Source organism: Odocoileus virginianus, chromosome 11 (assembly GCF_023699985.2).
Source record: "Odocoileus virginianus isolate 20LAN1187 ecotype Illinois chromosome 11, Ovbor_1.2, whole genome shotgun sequence".
In the NCBI taxonomy this organism is placed as follows: domain Eukaryota; kingdom Metazoa; phylum Chordata; class Mammalia; order Artiodactyla; family Cervidae; genus Odocoileus; species Odocoileus virginianus.
The window spans coordinates 24,611,092-24,628,842 of NC_069684.1; the positions used below are offsets into that span (position 1 = coordinate 24,611,092).

The 17,751-nt window shown below is 38.5% G+C and overlaps 1 protein-coding gene and 1 pseudogene across 3 annotated transcripts in view; one reads left to right on the top strand and one right to left on the bottom strand.

Annotated features, from left to right (window-relative positions):
• ANKRD45 (ankyrin repeat domain 45) overlaps positions 1 to 16,581 on the top strand; it is a 51,869-nt gene extending 35,288 nt beyond the window's left edge. For 2 of the 3 annotated variants that reach the window (XM_070474066.1, XM_020902253.2), the window contains exon 6: positions 12,054 to 12,272. In XM_070474066.1, coding sequence (XP_070330167.1) covers positions 12,054 to 12,085 — 32 coding nt within the window. In that variant the 3' untranslated portion in view covers positions 12,086 to 12,272. The other variant, XM_070474067.1, reaches the window with a different exon arrangement.
• On the bottom strand, positions 6,033 to 17,378 carry LOC110142864 (putative large ribosomal subunit protein eL32'; annotated as a pseudogene).
• Between the last annotated feature and the right edge of the window lie 373 nt (positions 17,379 to 17,751).

Sequence of the window (17,751 nt, forward strand, 5' to 3'; positions counted from 1 at the left end):
ATCATAGTCCATTGTGTGGATTCAAATTTATCTATTCATTAATAGACATTTGAGTTTCTGTTCATTTGACTATTATAAATAATGCTGCTGTGAACTTTTGTATACAAATTTTTATGTGACCACATGTTTTCATTTCTCTGGGTCTGTATTTAGAGGGGGAATTGCTGGGTCACATGGTACCTCTATTTCTGACCTTTGGAGGAATTACCAAATTGTTTCCAAATTTCTGTTTTCATAAGCAATATATATAAGGATTACAATTTTCTCCACGTTGTTATAAATATTTGTTATTATCTTAAAAAATATTTTTTAGCTCTTCTAGTGGGTATGAAGTATCTTAACATAGTTCCCATTTGCATTTCCTTAATTACTGATGATGTTGAACATTCTTTCATGTGCTTGCTGTCCATTTGCATATTTTCTTTGGAGAAATGTCTTTTTGAATCTTTTGCCTGTTTTTAAGTTGAGTTGTCTCCTTGTTTTTTAATTGAACTATATACTTGATTTGTAATATATTAGTTTTAGGTATACAGCATAGTAATTCAATATTTTAATAGAATTTAAAGTTACTGCAAAATAATGACTATACTTCCCTGTGTTGTTCAGTATATCCCTGTTGCTTGTTTATTTTATGCATAGTAGTTTATATCTCTTACTATTCTACCCCTATTTTACCCCTCCTGTCTTTCCCCTCCTACTGGTAACCACTAGTTTGTTCTGTATATCTGTGAGTCTATTAGTTTTATTACATTCATTGTTTTTTGCAAAAAATTTTTAGATTCCACATGTAAGTAATTGTATATAGTATTTGACAAGACTTTCTGAGATATAGTCTATCAGAGATATTGACCAGTAATTTTCTTTTTTTTGAAGTTATTTTTGACTGGTTTTGCTATCAGGCCTCAAAGAATGAATTGGGGAGTATTCCCTCATCTTCAATTTTTGGAATAGTTTGAGAAGGATAGGAATTAACTCTTCTTTGTATGTTGCGTAAAATTCTTGTGAAGACATTCAGTTCTGTCTTTTGCTTTCTAGAAGTTTTGAAAATTAAAAATTCAATTTCATGACTGCTGATTGATCTGTTCAAATTGTTTCTGATTTAGTGTTTGAAAATTTATGTTTCTAGAAATTTGACCATTTCTTCTAGTTTGTTCAGTTTGTTGGCATGTAACTGTTCATAATATTCTCTTATGACTTTTTTATATCTCTGTGATGTCAATTGTTATTTCTCCTCTTTCATTTCTTATTTTGTTTGTTTGAGTTCTCTTTTTTCCTTGATGAGTCTGGCTAAAGGTTTATCAATTTTTTTTATTTAAAAAAACTACTGATTTCATTGGTCTTTTCTATAGTTTTTTGGTCTCTATTGTATTTATTTCCTCTCTGATTTTTTTCCTTCCATCTGCTGACTTTGGGATTTATTTGTTTTTCTTTTTCTAATTCTTTTATGTGAAGTTAAAAGAAGGTTAGGTGAGTTAGGTTGTTTATTTGAGATATTTTTTGTTTCTTGATGTATTCCTATATTGCTTTAAACTTTCCTCTTAGAACTTCCTTTTCTATAGTCTGTAGATTTTGCAAAGTTGTGTTTACATTTTCATTTGTTTTGAGGTATTCTCTGCTTTTCTTTTCTTTCTTTCTTTTTTTTTTTTTTAAGCATGCCAACATTTATTTTCCAAGTGCTTTTCTCTTTGACTTATCATTGACTCATTGGTTTTTTTAGCAGCATGTTGTTTAGTCTCCACATGTCTGTATTTTTCTTCTTATTGTTGAGTTGTAAAAGTTCTTTGTATATCTTGGGTATAAGGCTCTTATCAGATATATAACTTGCAAATATTTTCTACCATTATGTGAATTATCTTTTCGTTTCCTTAATTGTGTTCTTTGAAGCACAAAAGTTTTTAAGTTTGATGAAATCTAATTTATCTATCTTTCCTCTTGTTGATTGTGCTTTCAGTATCATGTTGGAGAAACATTGCCTTGTCTAAGGTCTCCAAGATTTACTTTTATGGTTTTTTTTTTTTTTTTTTGTAAGACTTTTACAGTTTTTTGACCCTTATGTCTAAACATGTCTATGATTCATTTTAAGTTATTATTTGTGTATGGTGTCAGGTGGGAAACAACTTCATTCTTTTGAATGTGAATACCCAATACCTAAGATATTTATGTTTATCAGAAGGAACTGTGGTTTTTCAAAAGTTAAGGTACTGAATGTATCCTCAGTAGTATGGCAGACTGTCCCTTGCCATCTGTATCTAACATTGAATGAGCATACCCACTGCACTCTCTTAGGTCCCTGAAGGGAAATAGATACCTTTACATTGTTCTTGTCTTTCAGGAGTCCATCACCCAGTTTGTGAGTAAACATGTATACTTGAAAGGATAAGCTAAATGCTGTGTAATTCAGGGAGGCCTAAACATAAAGAGAAAGCATCATGAAGAAAGAGGAATTTCCTAGAAGAATAGGTAACCAGGGTGGAGTATATAGGGAATTATGAAATGAAAGCACAATATGATGATGAAAATTGAAATATGGAAATAGGGAAGTGGTCAGTATCATTCTGGCTGATTGTAGTTGAGTCTGAATTAGGGAAGAGTAGAAAATAAGGTTGAAAGTTGGCTTGTGATCATTTTATTAAAAGTACTGAATTATAAGCTTAGATGTTTGGGCTTTACTTTCAGGGCCACGGGTTGCCATTAAAGGCTTTGTTTGGAGTAGGAAAAATGTGGGATTAAGTAGTGGAAAATAATCTGGGTTTCCTTGCAAAATAGATTGGAGGCAGAAGAGACCAGAGGGAGTGAGACCAGTGTAGTCCAGGAAGGAGATGGTCACGATGCTTATACAGTCAATTCCCACCTTTCCCTGAGCTATCACTATTGTTAGTCTGGCCCAACAGTCATTTCTCTTTCCCTTATCACCTCTGGGAAAGAATTGCAGAGGCTTCAATCAAGATAGTGATATAGAAGGACATGGAGCTCACCTTTTCCCACAGATCCATAAGAAATACATCTACTTGTGGAATAGTTATCACAGAATAACTATTAAACACTGGCAGAAAATGTCAGAAGTGGCAGAAAACCTAGAAGTGCAGGGAAGATCTCCATGTAACTGGGTAGGATAAGAGAAAAAGAAGGAAGAAAGCAGGACAGGATCTGTGTCCCTCGGAGAGAACTGCGAAAAAGGAAAGGTACCCACGCCCTAGGAAGTTGTCACACTGGTGGTGAGATCACCCAGGACAGAAAGGGAACTTCAGAGGCTTGGAGGAAAACACAGCAGTCAGTTTGTAGCAGGCAGAACAGAGAGAAACCAGCACAGAGGGCCTGTACTACCTTGCTGCAATCCCCAGTCAGAGACATGCACCTGCTGGTGTGCACATAGGCTGTGTGCTGAAACTCAAGATTCAGAGGACAGACTTGGGGAAAGAACTGGGGTTAGCCTTGCAAAGACAAGCTGAAGGGGCTAGAGTGTTGTATGGACCAAAACCAGAGGTGTACGTGGAAGAAGCCCAGCCTGCCATAGAAGTGAAATGCCATTGTTAAGAGGTGTACAAAAGGAAGGACGGGGCCCATCATAGCAGCCTCACTTCTGACAGTCTCATGGCTGGCCTGCACCACCCTTGAAACACAATTCTTAATGCAGGAGTGAAGGGGGTGGTGGGGTCTGCCATAGGTGCTTCTTTCTCAGAGCTGCCTCTTTGAACTCTGCGGGTATGCAAGGATGCCCACACTCAGAGGCAGAGTTGAAAGCAGAGCCCTCTCCTCAATGGCTGTATGATCCACAATACTGTTGCTAGCTTTGTAACTCAGTGCCTCTGGGACATGCAAGTGGATAGTGGGTGCTCCTGTGGCTGGGATAGGTCTGGCTTTAGCAGCTGTGGGCTTTGTGTGTGCATGCTCATGAAAGTGGGGCTGGGGTCTGGGCTGCTTCCATATCTCCCAGTCGTGCAACTACTGTGGCCCCGGTGCTTGACTGCAGTGAATTGGCGCCTGTGCATCTGCATTAGTGGCTTTGTGAACATAGTGTGTGAGGGACACAGGGCTGATTGTCTGTATTCCCACAGTGGAGGTGGGGCCCAGGGTGGTGTGCACAGTAGTGTTCTTTGTGAGCCCCCACAATGGGTGACAGGCAATACCACCGAGTGTGCTCGCTGGTGAACAGCTCCAATGGAAGAATGCTCAGTGGCTCTTCTTGCAGTGGGAGCACTCCAATCCTGCCTACCTCACAGTGAAGCTTAGAAATGGATCTGGGGACTTCTTTTCTAACAACTAGGGAGCAGACCCTGACTCTAACAGTGCTGTGACAACCACAGAGCAAAGAAGAGGCCCCATTCAGCATCCAGTGCAGGCTATGGTCACCACATCATCAGTCATACCTTCTGTCAATGGGATAACGGCCAGCACACACTGAGGAAAGATGCTGCAGGCATCCATACTAAAAAACAGCCCTTGTACCAAAAATATTAAACAGACACAAGCTACGTAGGGACACTTTTACATAAAAATAGCCCTTCAAGACCACAGTAGATAATTGTTTCTCCTAAACTCATAGAGTAAGAGAAATATGAGTAAAATGAAGAATCAAAGGAACCACTCCCATTTTTAATCTTTGATTGAAAGATCAAGAGAGACACCAAGTTAAAAAAGGAAATAATGAAAATGCTGAATGAATTAAACAGGGCTTTCATTAGAAATGCAGATTACTGTAAAAAAAAAAGAACTAGAAACTATAAAGAGGAACCAAGAAAAAAATAGAAAATTCATTTGCTGAGATAAAAACTGAATGTAAGGCAATGTGTAGCAGATTGATTGTGTAGAAGAATGAATAAGTAATCTGCAAGTTAAAATAATGGAAATCTCCCAGTCAGAAATCTCCCAGTTTGATTCCTGGGTTGGGAATATCTGCTGGAGAAGGGATATGCTACCCACTCCAGTATTCTTGGGCTTCCCTTGTGGCTCAGCTGGTAAAGAATCCACCTGCAATGCAGGGGACCTGGGTTCAATTCATGAGTTGGGAAGATTCCCTGGAGAAGGGAAAGGCTCCCTACTCCAGTATTCTGGCCTAGAGAATTCCATGAACTGTATAGTCCATGGGGTCACAAAGAGTCACATACGACTGAGCTTCTTTCATACTTTCACCCAGTCAGAACAGCAGACAGAAAGAAAAATAAAAAAAAAAATGAAAGCAATGTAAAAAGATCTTTATATTATTTTGTTTTTGTTCAGTCACTAAGTTATGTCCGACTCTTAGTTATCCTATAGACTGCAGCATGCCAGGCTTCCCTGTCCTTCACTATCTCCAAGAGTTTGCTTAGATTCTTGTCCATTGAGTCAGTGATAAAGTGTGCTAACCTACACATAATAGGGGTCCCAGAAGCAGAAGAAAAAGGGGAATGAAAATGTATTTTAAAAACTTATGACTGAAAACTTACCAAATCTAAAGAAAGAAACAGATATCCAGGTACAGGAAGCACAGAGGGTACCAAACAAGATGAATTCAAACAGATCTACATCAAAACATAATTAAAATGGCAAAAGTTAAAAATAAAGAGAGGGTTCTAAAGGCAGTAAGAGAAAAGTGGTGGTTTAGTTGCTAAATCATGTGCAACTCTTGAGGAGTTAATTACAAGGGAATCTCCATAAAGCTATTAGCTGATTTCTCTACAGAAATGTTGCAGGCCAGAAGGGAGTGGCAAGATATACTGCAGTCAAATGCTCTACCACTGATGGCAAGATATACTGAAAGTCCTGAAAGGAAAAATTTGCAATCTAGGATACTCTACCCAGCAAGATTATCATTTAAAATAGAAGGAGAGATCAAGAGTTTCTCAGACATGTAAAAGGTAAAACAATAGAGCAATACCAAACCTGTTCTGAAGGAAATATTGAAAGATCGTCTCTAAATAGAAAAGAAGCAAGAATCTATAGGAAAGAGCAAATCACAGGTGGAAATAAATTAAATGAGTCAGTAACAGATTTTTTTTTGTTTTTGCTGAGTTTTGTGGTTTTATTAACACAAACACAATGTGTACATGAGCTGTCTATTCATTTTATTTGCTGCATAGCCTGACGTTGGGATTGCTGACTCTAATAACCAGCTGGACTGCTCTTTCCACAATGGCTTTTCAGTCTTTTCAGTTCTTGGAGGAGATGTGAGCAGTCTCAGCATAGTAAGATTTGTTGCACATCAGCAGCACTTCAAACTCTTCAATGTTGTGACCAGGAACTTCCAGAGTCCCTAGGCAGCATGCACTCTGGTTTCTTGTTGCTCCTGTAACCAGTATCAGGCATCAAGATGTGGACCTTGAATCTCCAATACACCCTGTTGTCAGTGTTGCTGGGTTTCTGCCAGTTCCACTTAATTTTGACATATTGATTTGACTGGTGTCAGATGAACTTCTTGGCCTCTTTTTGATGATCTTGGACTTCACAAGGGGTCTGAGGGCAGCCATGATGCCAGGTAGGAGATGACTGCCACTTCTGTATGCAGAGCTGAGGAAGAGAGCAGTACATAGATTTTTAAAAATGAAATAATTTTTTTTTCTGTGAAAGTGGTGATAACTGCAATGAACAGCAAAAGGATAAACATGAAGATGTAAAATAGAACATCAAAATCATAAAATGTGGGGAAGGAAAGTAAGAAAATGATACTTTCTTTAGAATATATTTGAACCTATTTGACTACCAGTCTAAAGCAAGTAGATATAGGAAGGGGTTAACATACTGAAAACCAGGGTAACCACAAATAAAAAAAATACAATAGATTCACAGAAACCAAAAAAAAAAAAAAAAAAAAAAAAAGGATTCACAAAAACCAAAAAGAAGAGAGCACAAGAATAATACAAAAGAAATCAAGCCACAAAAGGAAAAGCTAAAAGAAAAAGAAAAAAGAAGAAATACAAAATCACCAGAAAAAAAAATTTAAAGTGGTAATAAATACATACATATCAATAATTATCTCAAACATCAATAGACTAATTCTCCAATCCAAAGACATCAATGGTAGGTTGAATAAAAAAATAAGAGCCTACAATACGTTGCATTGAAGAAGTGGGAAAAACCACTAGACCATTCAGGTATGACCTAAATCAAATCCCTTATGATTATACAGTGGAAGTGAAAAATAGATTTAAGGGACTAGATCTGATAGAGTGCCTGATTAACTATGGACGGAGGATTGTGAAACTGTATAGGAGACGGGGATCAAGACCATCCCCAATAAAAAGAAATGCAAAAAGGCAAAATGGCTGTCTGAGGAGGCCTTACAAATATCTGTGAAACGAAGAGAAGTGAAAAGCAAAGGAGAAAAGGAAAGATAAACCAATCTGAATGCAGAGTTCCAAAGAATAGCAAGGAGAGATAAGAAAGCCTTCCTCAGTGATCAATGCAAAGATATAGAGGAAAATGATAGAATGGGAAAGAGTAGAGATCTCTTCAAGTAAATTAGAGATACAAAGAGAACATTTCATGGAAAGATGGGCTCACTAAAGGACAGAAATGGTATGGACCTAACAGAAGCAGAAGATATCAAGAAGAGGTGGCAAGAATACACAGAAGAACTATACAAAAAAGATCTTCATGACCCAGATAGCCACTATGGTGTGATCACTCACGTAGGGCCAGACATCCTGGAATGGGAAGTCAAGTGGGCCTTAGGAAGCATCACAATGAACAAAGCTAGTGGAGATGTTGGAATTCCAGTTGAGCTATTTCAAATCCTAAAAGATGATGCTGTGAAAGTGCTGCACTCAATATGCCACCAAATTTGGAAAACTCAGCAGTGGCCACAGGACTGGAAAAGGTCCGTTTTCATTCCAATCCCAAAGAAAGGTAATGCCAAAGAATGCTTAAACTACTGCATAATTGTACTCATCTCACACGCTAGCAAAGTAATGCTCAAAATTCTCCAAGCCAGGCTTCAGCAATACGTGAACCATGAACTCCCAGATGTTCAAGCTGGTTTTAGGAAAGGCAGAGGAACCAGAGATCAAATTGCCAATATCCACTGGATCATCGAAAAAGCAAGAGAGTTCAAGAAAAACATCTACTTCTGCTTTATAGACTATGCCAAAGCCTTTGACTGCGTGGATCACAACAAATTGTGGAAAATTCTGAAAGATGGGAATACCAGACCACCTGACCTGCCTCTTGAGAAACCTGTATGCAGGTCAGGAAGCATCTTTTAATTAGTTTTAATTTTAATTTGGAGCCTCTTGATTAAAGTGAAAGAGGAGAGTGAATAAGTTGGCTTAAAGCTCAACATTCAGAAAACTAAGATCATGGCATCTGATCTCATCACTTCATGGCAATTAGATGGGGAAACAGTGGCTGACTTTATTTTTGGGGCCTCCAAAATCCCTGCTGATGGTGATTGCAGACATGAAATTAAAAGACACTTACTCCTTGGAAAGAAAGTTATGACCAACCTAGACAGCATATTAAAAAGCAGAGATGTTACTTTGTCACAAAGGTCCATCTAGTCAAGGCTATGGTTTTTCCAGTGGTCATGTATAGATGTGAGAGTTGGACTGTGAAGAAAGCTGAGCGCTGAAGAATTGATGCTTTTGAACTGTAGTGTTGGAGAAGACTCTTGAGAGTCCCTTAGACTGCAAGGAGATCCAACCAGTCCATCCTAAAGGAGATCAGTCCTGGGTGTTCATTGGAAGGACTGATGCTGAAGCTGAAACTCCAATCCTCTGGCCACCTCATGTGAAGAGCTGACTCACTGGAGAAGACCCTGATGCTGTGAGGGATTGAGGGCAGGAGGAGAGGGGGACGACGACGAGATGACTGGATGGCATCACCGATTAGATGGACATGAGTTTGGGTAAACTCCGGGAGTTGGTGATGGACAGGGAGGCCTGGTATGCTGTGGTCCATGGGGTCACAAAGAGTTGGACATGACTGAGTGACTGAACTGAACTCAACTGAATACGTTGCATATGAGAGACCCACTTTGGGGCAGAGGACACACATAGATTGAAAGTGAAGGTATAGAAAAAGATATTTCATGTAAGTGGAAATGACAAGAAAATGGTTGTAGAAATGCTCGTATCTGACAAAATAGACTTTAAAGGTTGTAAAGAGAGATAAAAATGAAGATACTATATAGTGATAAAAGGAACAATACAAGAAGAGGCTATATCCACCCAATATAGAAGCACCCAAATACATAAAATAAATACTGATAGATGTAAAGGGAGAGATTGATGGGAATACATCGATAGTAGGAGACTTTAACACCTCACTCACACCAGTGAATACATGTTCCAGGCAGAAAATCAGTAAGGCAACAGAGATCCTAAATTATAAAATTCAACATGCTGTGTGTGCATGTGTGCTGTCACATCAGTTGTGTCTGACTCTTTGCAACTCTATGAACTTTAGCTTGCCAAGCTCCTCTGTCCATGGGATTCTCCAAGCAAGAATACTGGAGTGGGTTGTCCTCCTCTAGAGGATATTCCTGATCCAGGCATCAAACTCATGTCTCCTGCATTACAGGTAGAATCTTTACTGCTGAGCCGCTGGGGAGGCCAAAATTTAACAGGCAGTTGATTTTTTGCAAGATATTATATCCAAAAACAAACAGACAAAAAAAAAAACCCAGAATACACATTCTTTTCAAGTGCACATGGAGTATACTCTGGGATTGACCACGTACTAGGGCACAAAACAAGCCTGAATACATTTAAGAGTACACAAGTTATTTCAAGCATCTTTTCTGACCATGATTTCATTTAACTAGAAATCAACCATAGAAAAAGAAAAGAAAGAAATCAATTATATGGAGACTAACAACATTCTATTAAAAAAGGAATGGGTCAGCAATGAAATCAAATAGAAAATTAAAAAACTAACTTGAGACAAATGACAATGAGAACACCACCATATAAAATCTGTGGGATGCAGCAAGAGCAGTTCTTAGAGGGAAGTTCACAGTGATACAGGCCTTCTTCAGGAAACAAGAAAAATCTGAAATAAATAAACTAACCTACTGCTTAAAACAGAAAAATAAGAACAAGCAAAACGTAAAGTCAGCAGGACAGAAATAATATAGATTGGCGAGGAAATAAGATAGAAATTTAAAAAGCAATAGAAAATCAATAAAGTTAGTAGTGGTTCTTTGAAAGAATAAACAAAATTGACTGTCCTCTAGCCAGACTCACCAAGAAGAAAAGAGAGATGATCTAAAAAAAAAAATCAGAAATGAAAGAGGAGAAATCACAACTGATACTGCAGAAACACAAAAACCCATGAAAGAATACTGTAAACAATTATATGCTAACAAATGGGACAACTTAGAAAAAAAGAACACATTTCTAGAAACATATATCCTACCCAAACTGAATCAAAAAGATATAGATAATTTGAACAGACCAATCTCTAAAGTGAAATACAATTTGTAATGAAAAACTCTCTACAAACAAAATTCAGGACCAGATGGCTTCACAGGAAAATTCTATGAAACATACAAAGAAGAACTTACATAAATCCTTCTCAAACTCTTTCAAAAGAGTGAAGAGAAGGGAACACTCCCAAAGACATTTTGTGAAGCTGCCATCACCCAGATACCAAAAGCAGACAAAGATACCACAAAAAAAGAAAACTATAGGCCATTGTTTTTGACAAATTAGATGCAAATATTCTCAACAGAATACTAGCAAACTGAATCCAGCAACACATAAAAAAGATCATACGCCAAAAAAAGGAAACAATCCAATCAAAATATAGGCAGAAGACCTAAATAAACATTTCTCCAATGAAGACATATGGATGGCTAATAGATACATGAAAAGATGTATATCATCACTAATTATTAGAGAAATGCAAATCAAAACTATGAGGTACTGCCTCACACTGGTCAGAGTGGCCTTCATAAAAGGTCTACAAGAAAGAAATGCCAGAGAGGAAGCAGAGAAAAGGAAGTCCTCCTATATTGTAGGAATGTAAATTGGTGCAGCCACTATGGAAAACAGCATGTAGGTTCCTCAGAAAACTAAAATTAGAGTTGCCATATGATCAAGCAATTTCACTTCTGGGCATACATCCAGAAAAAGTTACAATTCAAAAGATACCTGCACCCCTATGTTCATAGCAGTGTATTTACAATAGCAAAGATATGAAAACAATCTAAATGTCTATTGACAGATGAATGGATAAAGAAGATGTGGTATACACACACACACACACACACACACACACACACACACAATGGGATGCTACTCAGTCATGAGAAGGAATGCAGTAATGCCATTTACAGCAGCATGGATGGACCTAGAGATTATCATACTAAGTGAAGTAAGAAAGAGAAAGGTAAATACCATGATGTTACCACTTATATGTGGAATCTAAAATATGACACAAATGCACTTATCTACAGAACAAAAACAGACTCATAGACATAGAGAACAGACTTGTGTTTGTCAAGGTAGGGGAGGGGGCTTGGGAAGGGATGAATTGGGAGTTTGGAATTAGCAGATGCAAACTATTATACATAGTATGGATAAACAACCAAGGTCCTGTTGTATAGCAGAGGGTACTATAGTCTGTAAGAAACCATAATGGGAAAGAATATGAAAAAGTTGTTTATACACACACACACACACACACACACACACACACACTCTGAATCACTTTGCTGTATGGCAGAAATTAACACAACATTGTAAATATACTATATTTGAATTTTAAATATTGCCTCTTTACCCAGGTCCTCTGTATCCCCTCCAAGCACCTCAGTGTCTTACACCTTCATATTAGATCTTGATGGAACCTGTGAAATGACCCCTTTGTTTTACTGAAGAAAGTGCAGACATGTGAGGTTAAGCAGTTTACTCAGATGGCTCAATTAAGAACAGTAGTGTGACCTCACAGCTTTAAATATTGGGGGAAAAGAAAAAGGTTGGGGGAGAATTGACCTACCAACCTCAGGGTTTCATTAATGACTGCTTCAGGCTTGGATATACAGATTTATTTCATGCCCAATATTTTAAAAACTGGCTTCATTTTTGTTTTCTGTAGCATGCTAATTAAATGTAATTTAAAAATCTTCTTCCTTTCAGGTCAAGTGAAAAGTGCCAAATCTGTACAGTAAGCCATGGTCAGAAAAGAAGTCAAGATCATACCTTCTATTGAGTATGTGTTTTAATAACAGGCCACATCGTCTTCTATATCTATGAAGGCAAACCTATCTCTGCTCACTGAAGTTAACAAAATAGATGTGGGGTTTTATAAAAATGTTCAAATATGAAATTAAATCATGCTTGTTTTGTTTTATCCCATTCAGTGTGCTTATGTCCAGACTTTCTGGCCTTGCCTCTGCCGTTGCAAGTCAGTCTAATGTGAGTTCCACATGTTCCTTCCAGAGAACACTTGAGTATGAGTCACTCACAAAGACCAGATGGGAGTTATAAAAGCTGCTTAGAGAATCTGACAGTTTTCTGTGTGATTGAGGCAGGGAATTTCTCTTCAATTGAGGGATTTTTTTTTTTTAAGACACATTGACCATTTCCAGAGGAAAATATTGTTCTCCCTTCCTCAAAAGGAAAGCTATGGGATGACATTCTGGAGCAAGGAAATATTAAGGATGGTTCAGATGAGAGTCCTCTGCTCACCCGCCTAGGTTGGATGCATGAGACAAGTGCTCGGGGCTGGTGCACTGGGAAGACCCAGAGGAATCGGGTGGAGAGGGAGGTGGGAGGGGGGATCGGGATAGGGAATACATGTAAATCCATGGCTGATTCATGTCAATGTATGGCAAAAACCACTACAATATTGTAAAGTAATTAGCCTCCAACTAATAAAAATAAATGGAAAAAATAATAATAATAAAAAATAAAAATAAAAAATATTACTTTCTTACCTCCAAAATAAAATTCACCTTTAAGGTGGGATGTGGTCTCCTAGTGGACTTCCCAGGTGGTGCTAGGGGTAAAGAACCCACCTGCCAATGCAGGAGATGGTAAGAGGTGTGGGTTCCACCCCTGGGTCAGGAAGATCTCCTGGAGGAGGACATGGCTACCCACTCCAGTATTCTTGCCTAGGGAATCTCATGCACAGGCAACTGTCCACCGGGTCACGTAGAGTCAGACACGACTGAAGTGACTAAGCATGCATGCACACACGTGGTCTCTTAGTAAATCTTCTTGTTTCTTTAACCTCCTTCCGTCTTTCCCTAATCTGTAGTTTGGCAATCAATTCAGTTCAGTTGCTCAGTCGTGTCCGACTCTTTGCGACCCCATGGACTGCAGCATGCCAGGCTTCCCTTGCATCACCAACTCTCAGAGCTTGCTCAGACTCATGTCCATTGAGTCAGTGATGCCATCCAACCATCTCATCCTCTGTTGTCCCCTAATTGTATTACATGTAATTTTCCTTCTGTTTTATAACACTTAGATTTTAAATATAATTGTTGGTTTCATATTAGTGATCTGAAATGTCCTTTTTTCTAGTTTGTCTAAGAAGCCCTGAACCTTCTGCTACTCTGTGACTTTCTGGAAAAGTTATTTTTTGTTGTTGTTTTCATTTATTTTTATTAGTTGGAGGCTAGTTACTTTACAATATTGTAGTGGTTTTACAGAATAAGAGACACGGAAGTGGAAAAGTTCTATAGGAAGAAAATTATTCTCTTCTTTGTCCCACCCTAAAAGCTAGTTTTTCATTGTTGAAGGGAAGAAAAAGAAATGAGCAATTCAGTAATTCCTTGTCACTTGACATTTTCTCAGGCACAGTTTTGAGATAACACTGTATCACAAATGTAGAAGTTTTGAGATTTTTTTTTTAAATGTATGAGCTATTCAGGTTTAGTTGCCTTGAGCAAAAGAGGAGAGCAGTGCCTCTCAGCCCCCTCATTGATAGATCTAGTGGGTGTTCATGGAGTAGTGCAAAAAAGACCAGTGTTTGTGCCATTATCTCAATATTGTAAATTGTGAGAAGTCTACTCCCTTTAAGCACAGCAATAATTTGGGCAAAGGCCAGATGCCATTTTTGTCCTTTCTGGTCCGATTCTACATTTTCTGAGCCTTGATTGTGAATATGACCTGTTTTCCAGGCATGTAGTTCTAGTGATGAAGAAAGGATTTCTGAATCTCACTTCAAAGATTCCTAGATAAGACCAAGTAGAAAATAAACTCTCTTCTTTATCTTGTTCTTGAAATTCACATTGGCGTCTTTATGTCATTATGGTTCCTTTACTTTCTTACAGACTACTTTTCTCTTTTTAGCAGCTGATATAATATGTTTAAAGTGTCCCTCCTCCAGATTACTATTTTGAAACTTGATGCCCTCTGTGAGAGTATTAGGAGGCAAAGCCTTAGCAGGTGATAAGGTCAGTGAGGCTGCTGATCAGGCCCTTTATATAAGAGGCCCTAGATGGCTCCCTTGCTCCTTGCACCATGTGAGGTTACAGCAAAAAGATATCCATCTAGAAGGCAGACTCAAGAGAGTCTGCTGGCGTCATGAACTTGGCCTTCCCAGCGTCCAGAAGTATGAGATGTAAATGTTTGTTGTTTATAAGGTACAACAAACCTTATGATGGGTTTGTTACAGCGGCCTGAATGGGCTGAGACATCAGCTCCTCTTCATCCTGCGTCAAGATAGGGGAACTTTTCAAAAGTCAATGCTATCTTTCAATTTTCCTTGTCAGTTGTACCTCAATAAAGCTGAAAAAAGTCAATCCCAACCCTTGGCAAAGCAATCTGCAGTTCTCTATTCTGAGAGCCCTATCCCCAATGTTAGTAAGAGCTAATCCTTTGGGGCACCCATAGCATTAATAGCTCTATACTATATTCTATGTAATTGTTCACATATGGACTATAAGATTTTTTTTTAAAGCACATTTAATTGTTTATTTGGCTGTATCAGGTTTTAGTTGCAGCATGCGGAATCTTTTATTGTGGTACATGGACTCTCTAGTTGTACATGGACTCAATAGTTATGGCACTCAAGTTTAGTTGCTCTGAGGCATGTGGGATCTTAGTTTCCTGACCAGGGATCAAACCAGTGTTTTCTGCATCACAAGGAGGATTCTTAACTACTGGACCACCAGGGAAGTCCCAACTATGAGCTTTTTCAGGGTAGGGACTTTGTCTTGTTTTTCTTCATTCCCAAAGAGCCTGTAACATAGTAAGTTAGTGAATAATAGTTTTGGCACCACCTTATTCATACAATTCACCAGTCTTCATTCATTTATAGAGCTTGTTCACCTTTGTAGAAATGACTCCTGTATCCTGCCTCCATATTTTGCTGTGCCAATGCCCCATGTCAACTTCTGCTCCTCCAGAAGACAAGCCACACATACATCCAGAATTACAATTGTGTATTTAGTATGTTCTCTATTTCTAAGCTTTCTTCTTGAGTCCCCTATTACTTTTTAGTCATGTGATCCTGGTGATTATCAAGGAATTCCTGAATCTCATTTTGAGCATTTCACTAATGTGAGGGTCTGAATATATGTTTATATCTATAGATCTGTAATTTTAGTAAGTTTTGAGAGACATAGTGTATCTTGTGACCTAATGTTACATTGAATTATAGGTATATTTACAGGAGTGTCAAAGGTCCTGATACTTTTTGAATCCTGTCTGAATCCTGTTTGAGCTGTTATTCAGGTAGCTGCATGACTTTGAGCTGTTACTCAGGTAGCTGCATGACTTTGAAAACCCACAGAGTAATTACTGTTTCAAGGTACATACTAGTAAATTAAATCACATTATTTAAGAGGTAGTAAAACAAAAGGTACATAAGAGTGTTCTGATTACTTTTAGATGGTGGTTCCTTAGGCTTTTGTGTTTTTTCATTGATTGGAAAACTAAAAAAAAAAAAGAGGAGGGGGAGGAGATTGGTATGACATCATTAAGAAAACAGCTAATGTCTGCTATGACTATCATTTAATAAAAGAAAAGAAATATTAATGCCAGAAAAAATGGGAAGATATGACCTTAGTATAAGGCTCAGTCTTTAAAATTGAATAAATTAACTTTTAGTATAGACTTCTATGTTTTTCATTTTGCCATGTATGAGGGAACTCATAGTGAATTACAACTGGCATATGGTCTAGTCTTTGAGATATATTGCTCTAGGCTAAGCTAAAGCAGTCAGGCTGCTACTTAGGTTACCATAATTGTGAAAGGCTGACAGTCCATCCCAATGTTTCATCTAATTTGTGATAGATTGCATTTTCTAAGATGGCCACATCTCTCATCCCACCTGCTCTTCTACAATGTGATCATGACATTCCTCACATAGAGAGGTGGGTCTCTGTTCTCTCATCATGAACCTGGGCAGGCCTGTGACTACAGTAGACATAAAACTATGTGACTTTCATAGATCATAAAAGATAAAGATGATACAGTTTCTACCTAGTTTTCTTGAGACTCTGGCTCTTGGAAACCAACCTGTGGAGAGACCTATATGTACAGGCACTGAGGCCCAGCTCATAGCCCTGGCTGAGCTCCAGCCAGCAGTCATCTTGGAAGCAGATCCTCCAGTTGAACCACCACAGCTGGTGCTGTGTGGAGCAGAGACAAGCCTCTGTTGAGCCATGCCAAAATTGTACATTTCAGCCAAATAAATAATTGTTGTTTTAAACTACTAAGGTTTGTGTCTGTTTGTTATGCGGCAGTTTATAACACATGAATTCTAGAACTTGGAAGTGAGAAATCCACATAACAAACCCTAAAACATATGGCATTGCCTTTTGGGACTGGGTAGTAGACAGAAGCTGGAATGGGCTAGAGGAGAGTGTTAGTGAAAGCCTGCAGAGCCTTAGATTATTAGCAGAATCTTTGAGGCTGTCTGGGAGGCTCCTGAGGCTTCCCTGGTGGCTCAGAATTCTCGGTAAAGAATCTGCCTGCAATGTGGGAGACCCAGGTTTAGTCCCTGGGTCAGGAAGATCCCATGGAGAAGGGAATGGCAACCCGCTCCAGTATTTTTGCCTGGAAGATTCCATGGACAGAGGAGCCTGGAGGGCTACAGTCCATGGGGTCGCAGAGAGTCGGACATGACTGAGCACAAACTCATGCACTGGAGGCTTGTAGTGGGAATTTTTAGGAAAGAGAGGAAAATGTTATTAGAAGCTAGAGAAAAGGTACCTTTCTTACATGATGGTGGTAAGTTTGGTCACACTTTCATCCAAGTAATGAACTCAGTGATCTTGCTCAGAACTTTTCCAAATAGTGTTCAAGTGCCACCTGTATTCTACTACTAAAATTGGAGAGAAATGAGCCTAAAAGGAACAGTTCAGTTTTCAAATAAAATTTAAAAGAAATATAAAGGATTCAGTATTTGCTAGGTTTGAAAATAAAATTAGTTCTCATTTCTAGCCTTTGTAGATGGCAAAAAGTAATCAAACTAAGAGATGGCTGCTGGGAAAAGATAAAATCTCAGGCAGGATTGTGAGGTCATTGGATAAGACCTCAGTGATATTTAGGTGGTATGTCATGGAAGTGTTCAGACTCAAAAAGGCTTTGCTCAGCTTCAGACTTGAGGTGGGCTTTCTCAGTGCAGCTGGAAAGATGGCCTGTAGCTGCACTAGGGGTTATCACCACAGCTAAGGTCAAATGGAAAGAGACCAGCTGTCTCTAGATAATAGTACACACACACACACACACACACACACACACACACACACACATATCAAGGCATCATCTGATTGGTCTTGAGTCTCATGCTCTGAACCAACCATAGTGTTGGGACAGAGAGCTATGACTAACAAACCTGTTTTGTGCCTGTCTCTGTCAGACAGTGTAGTCTCTCATTAGA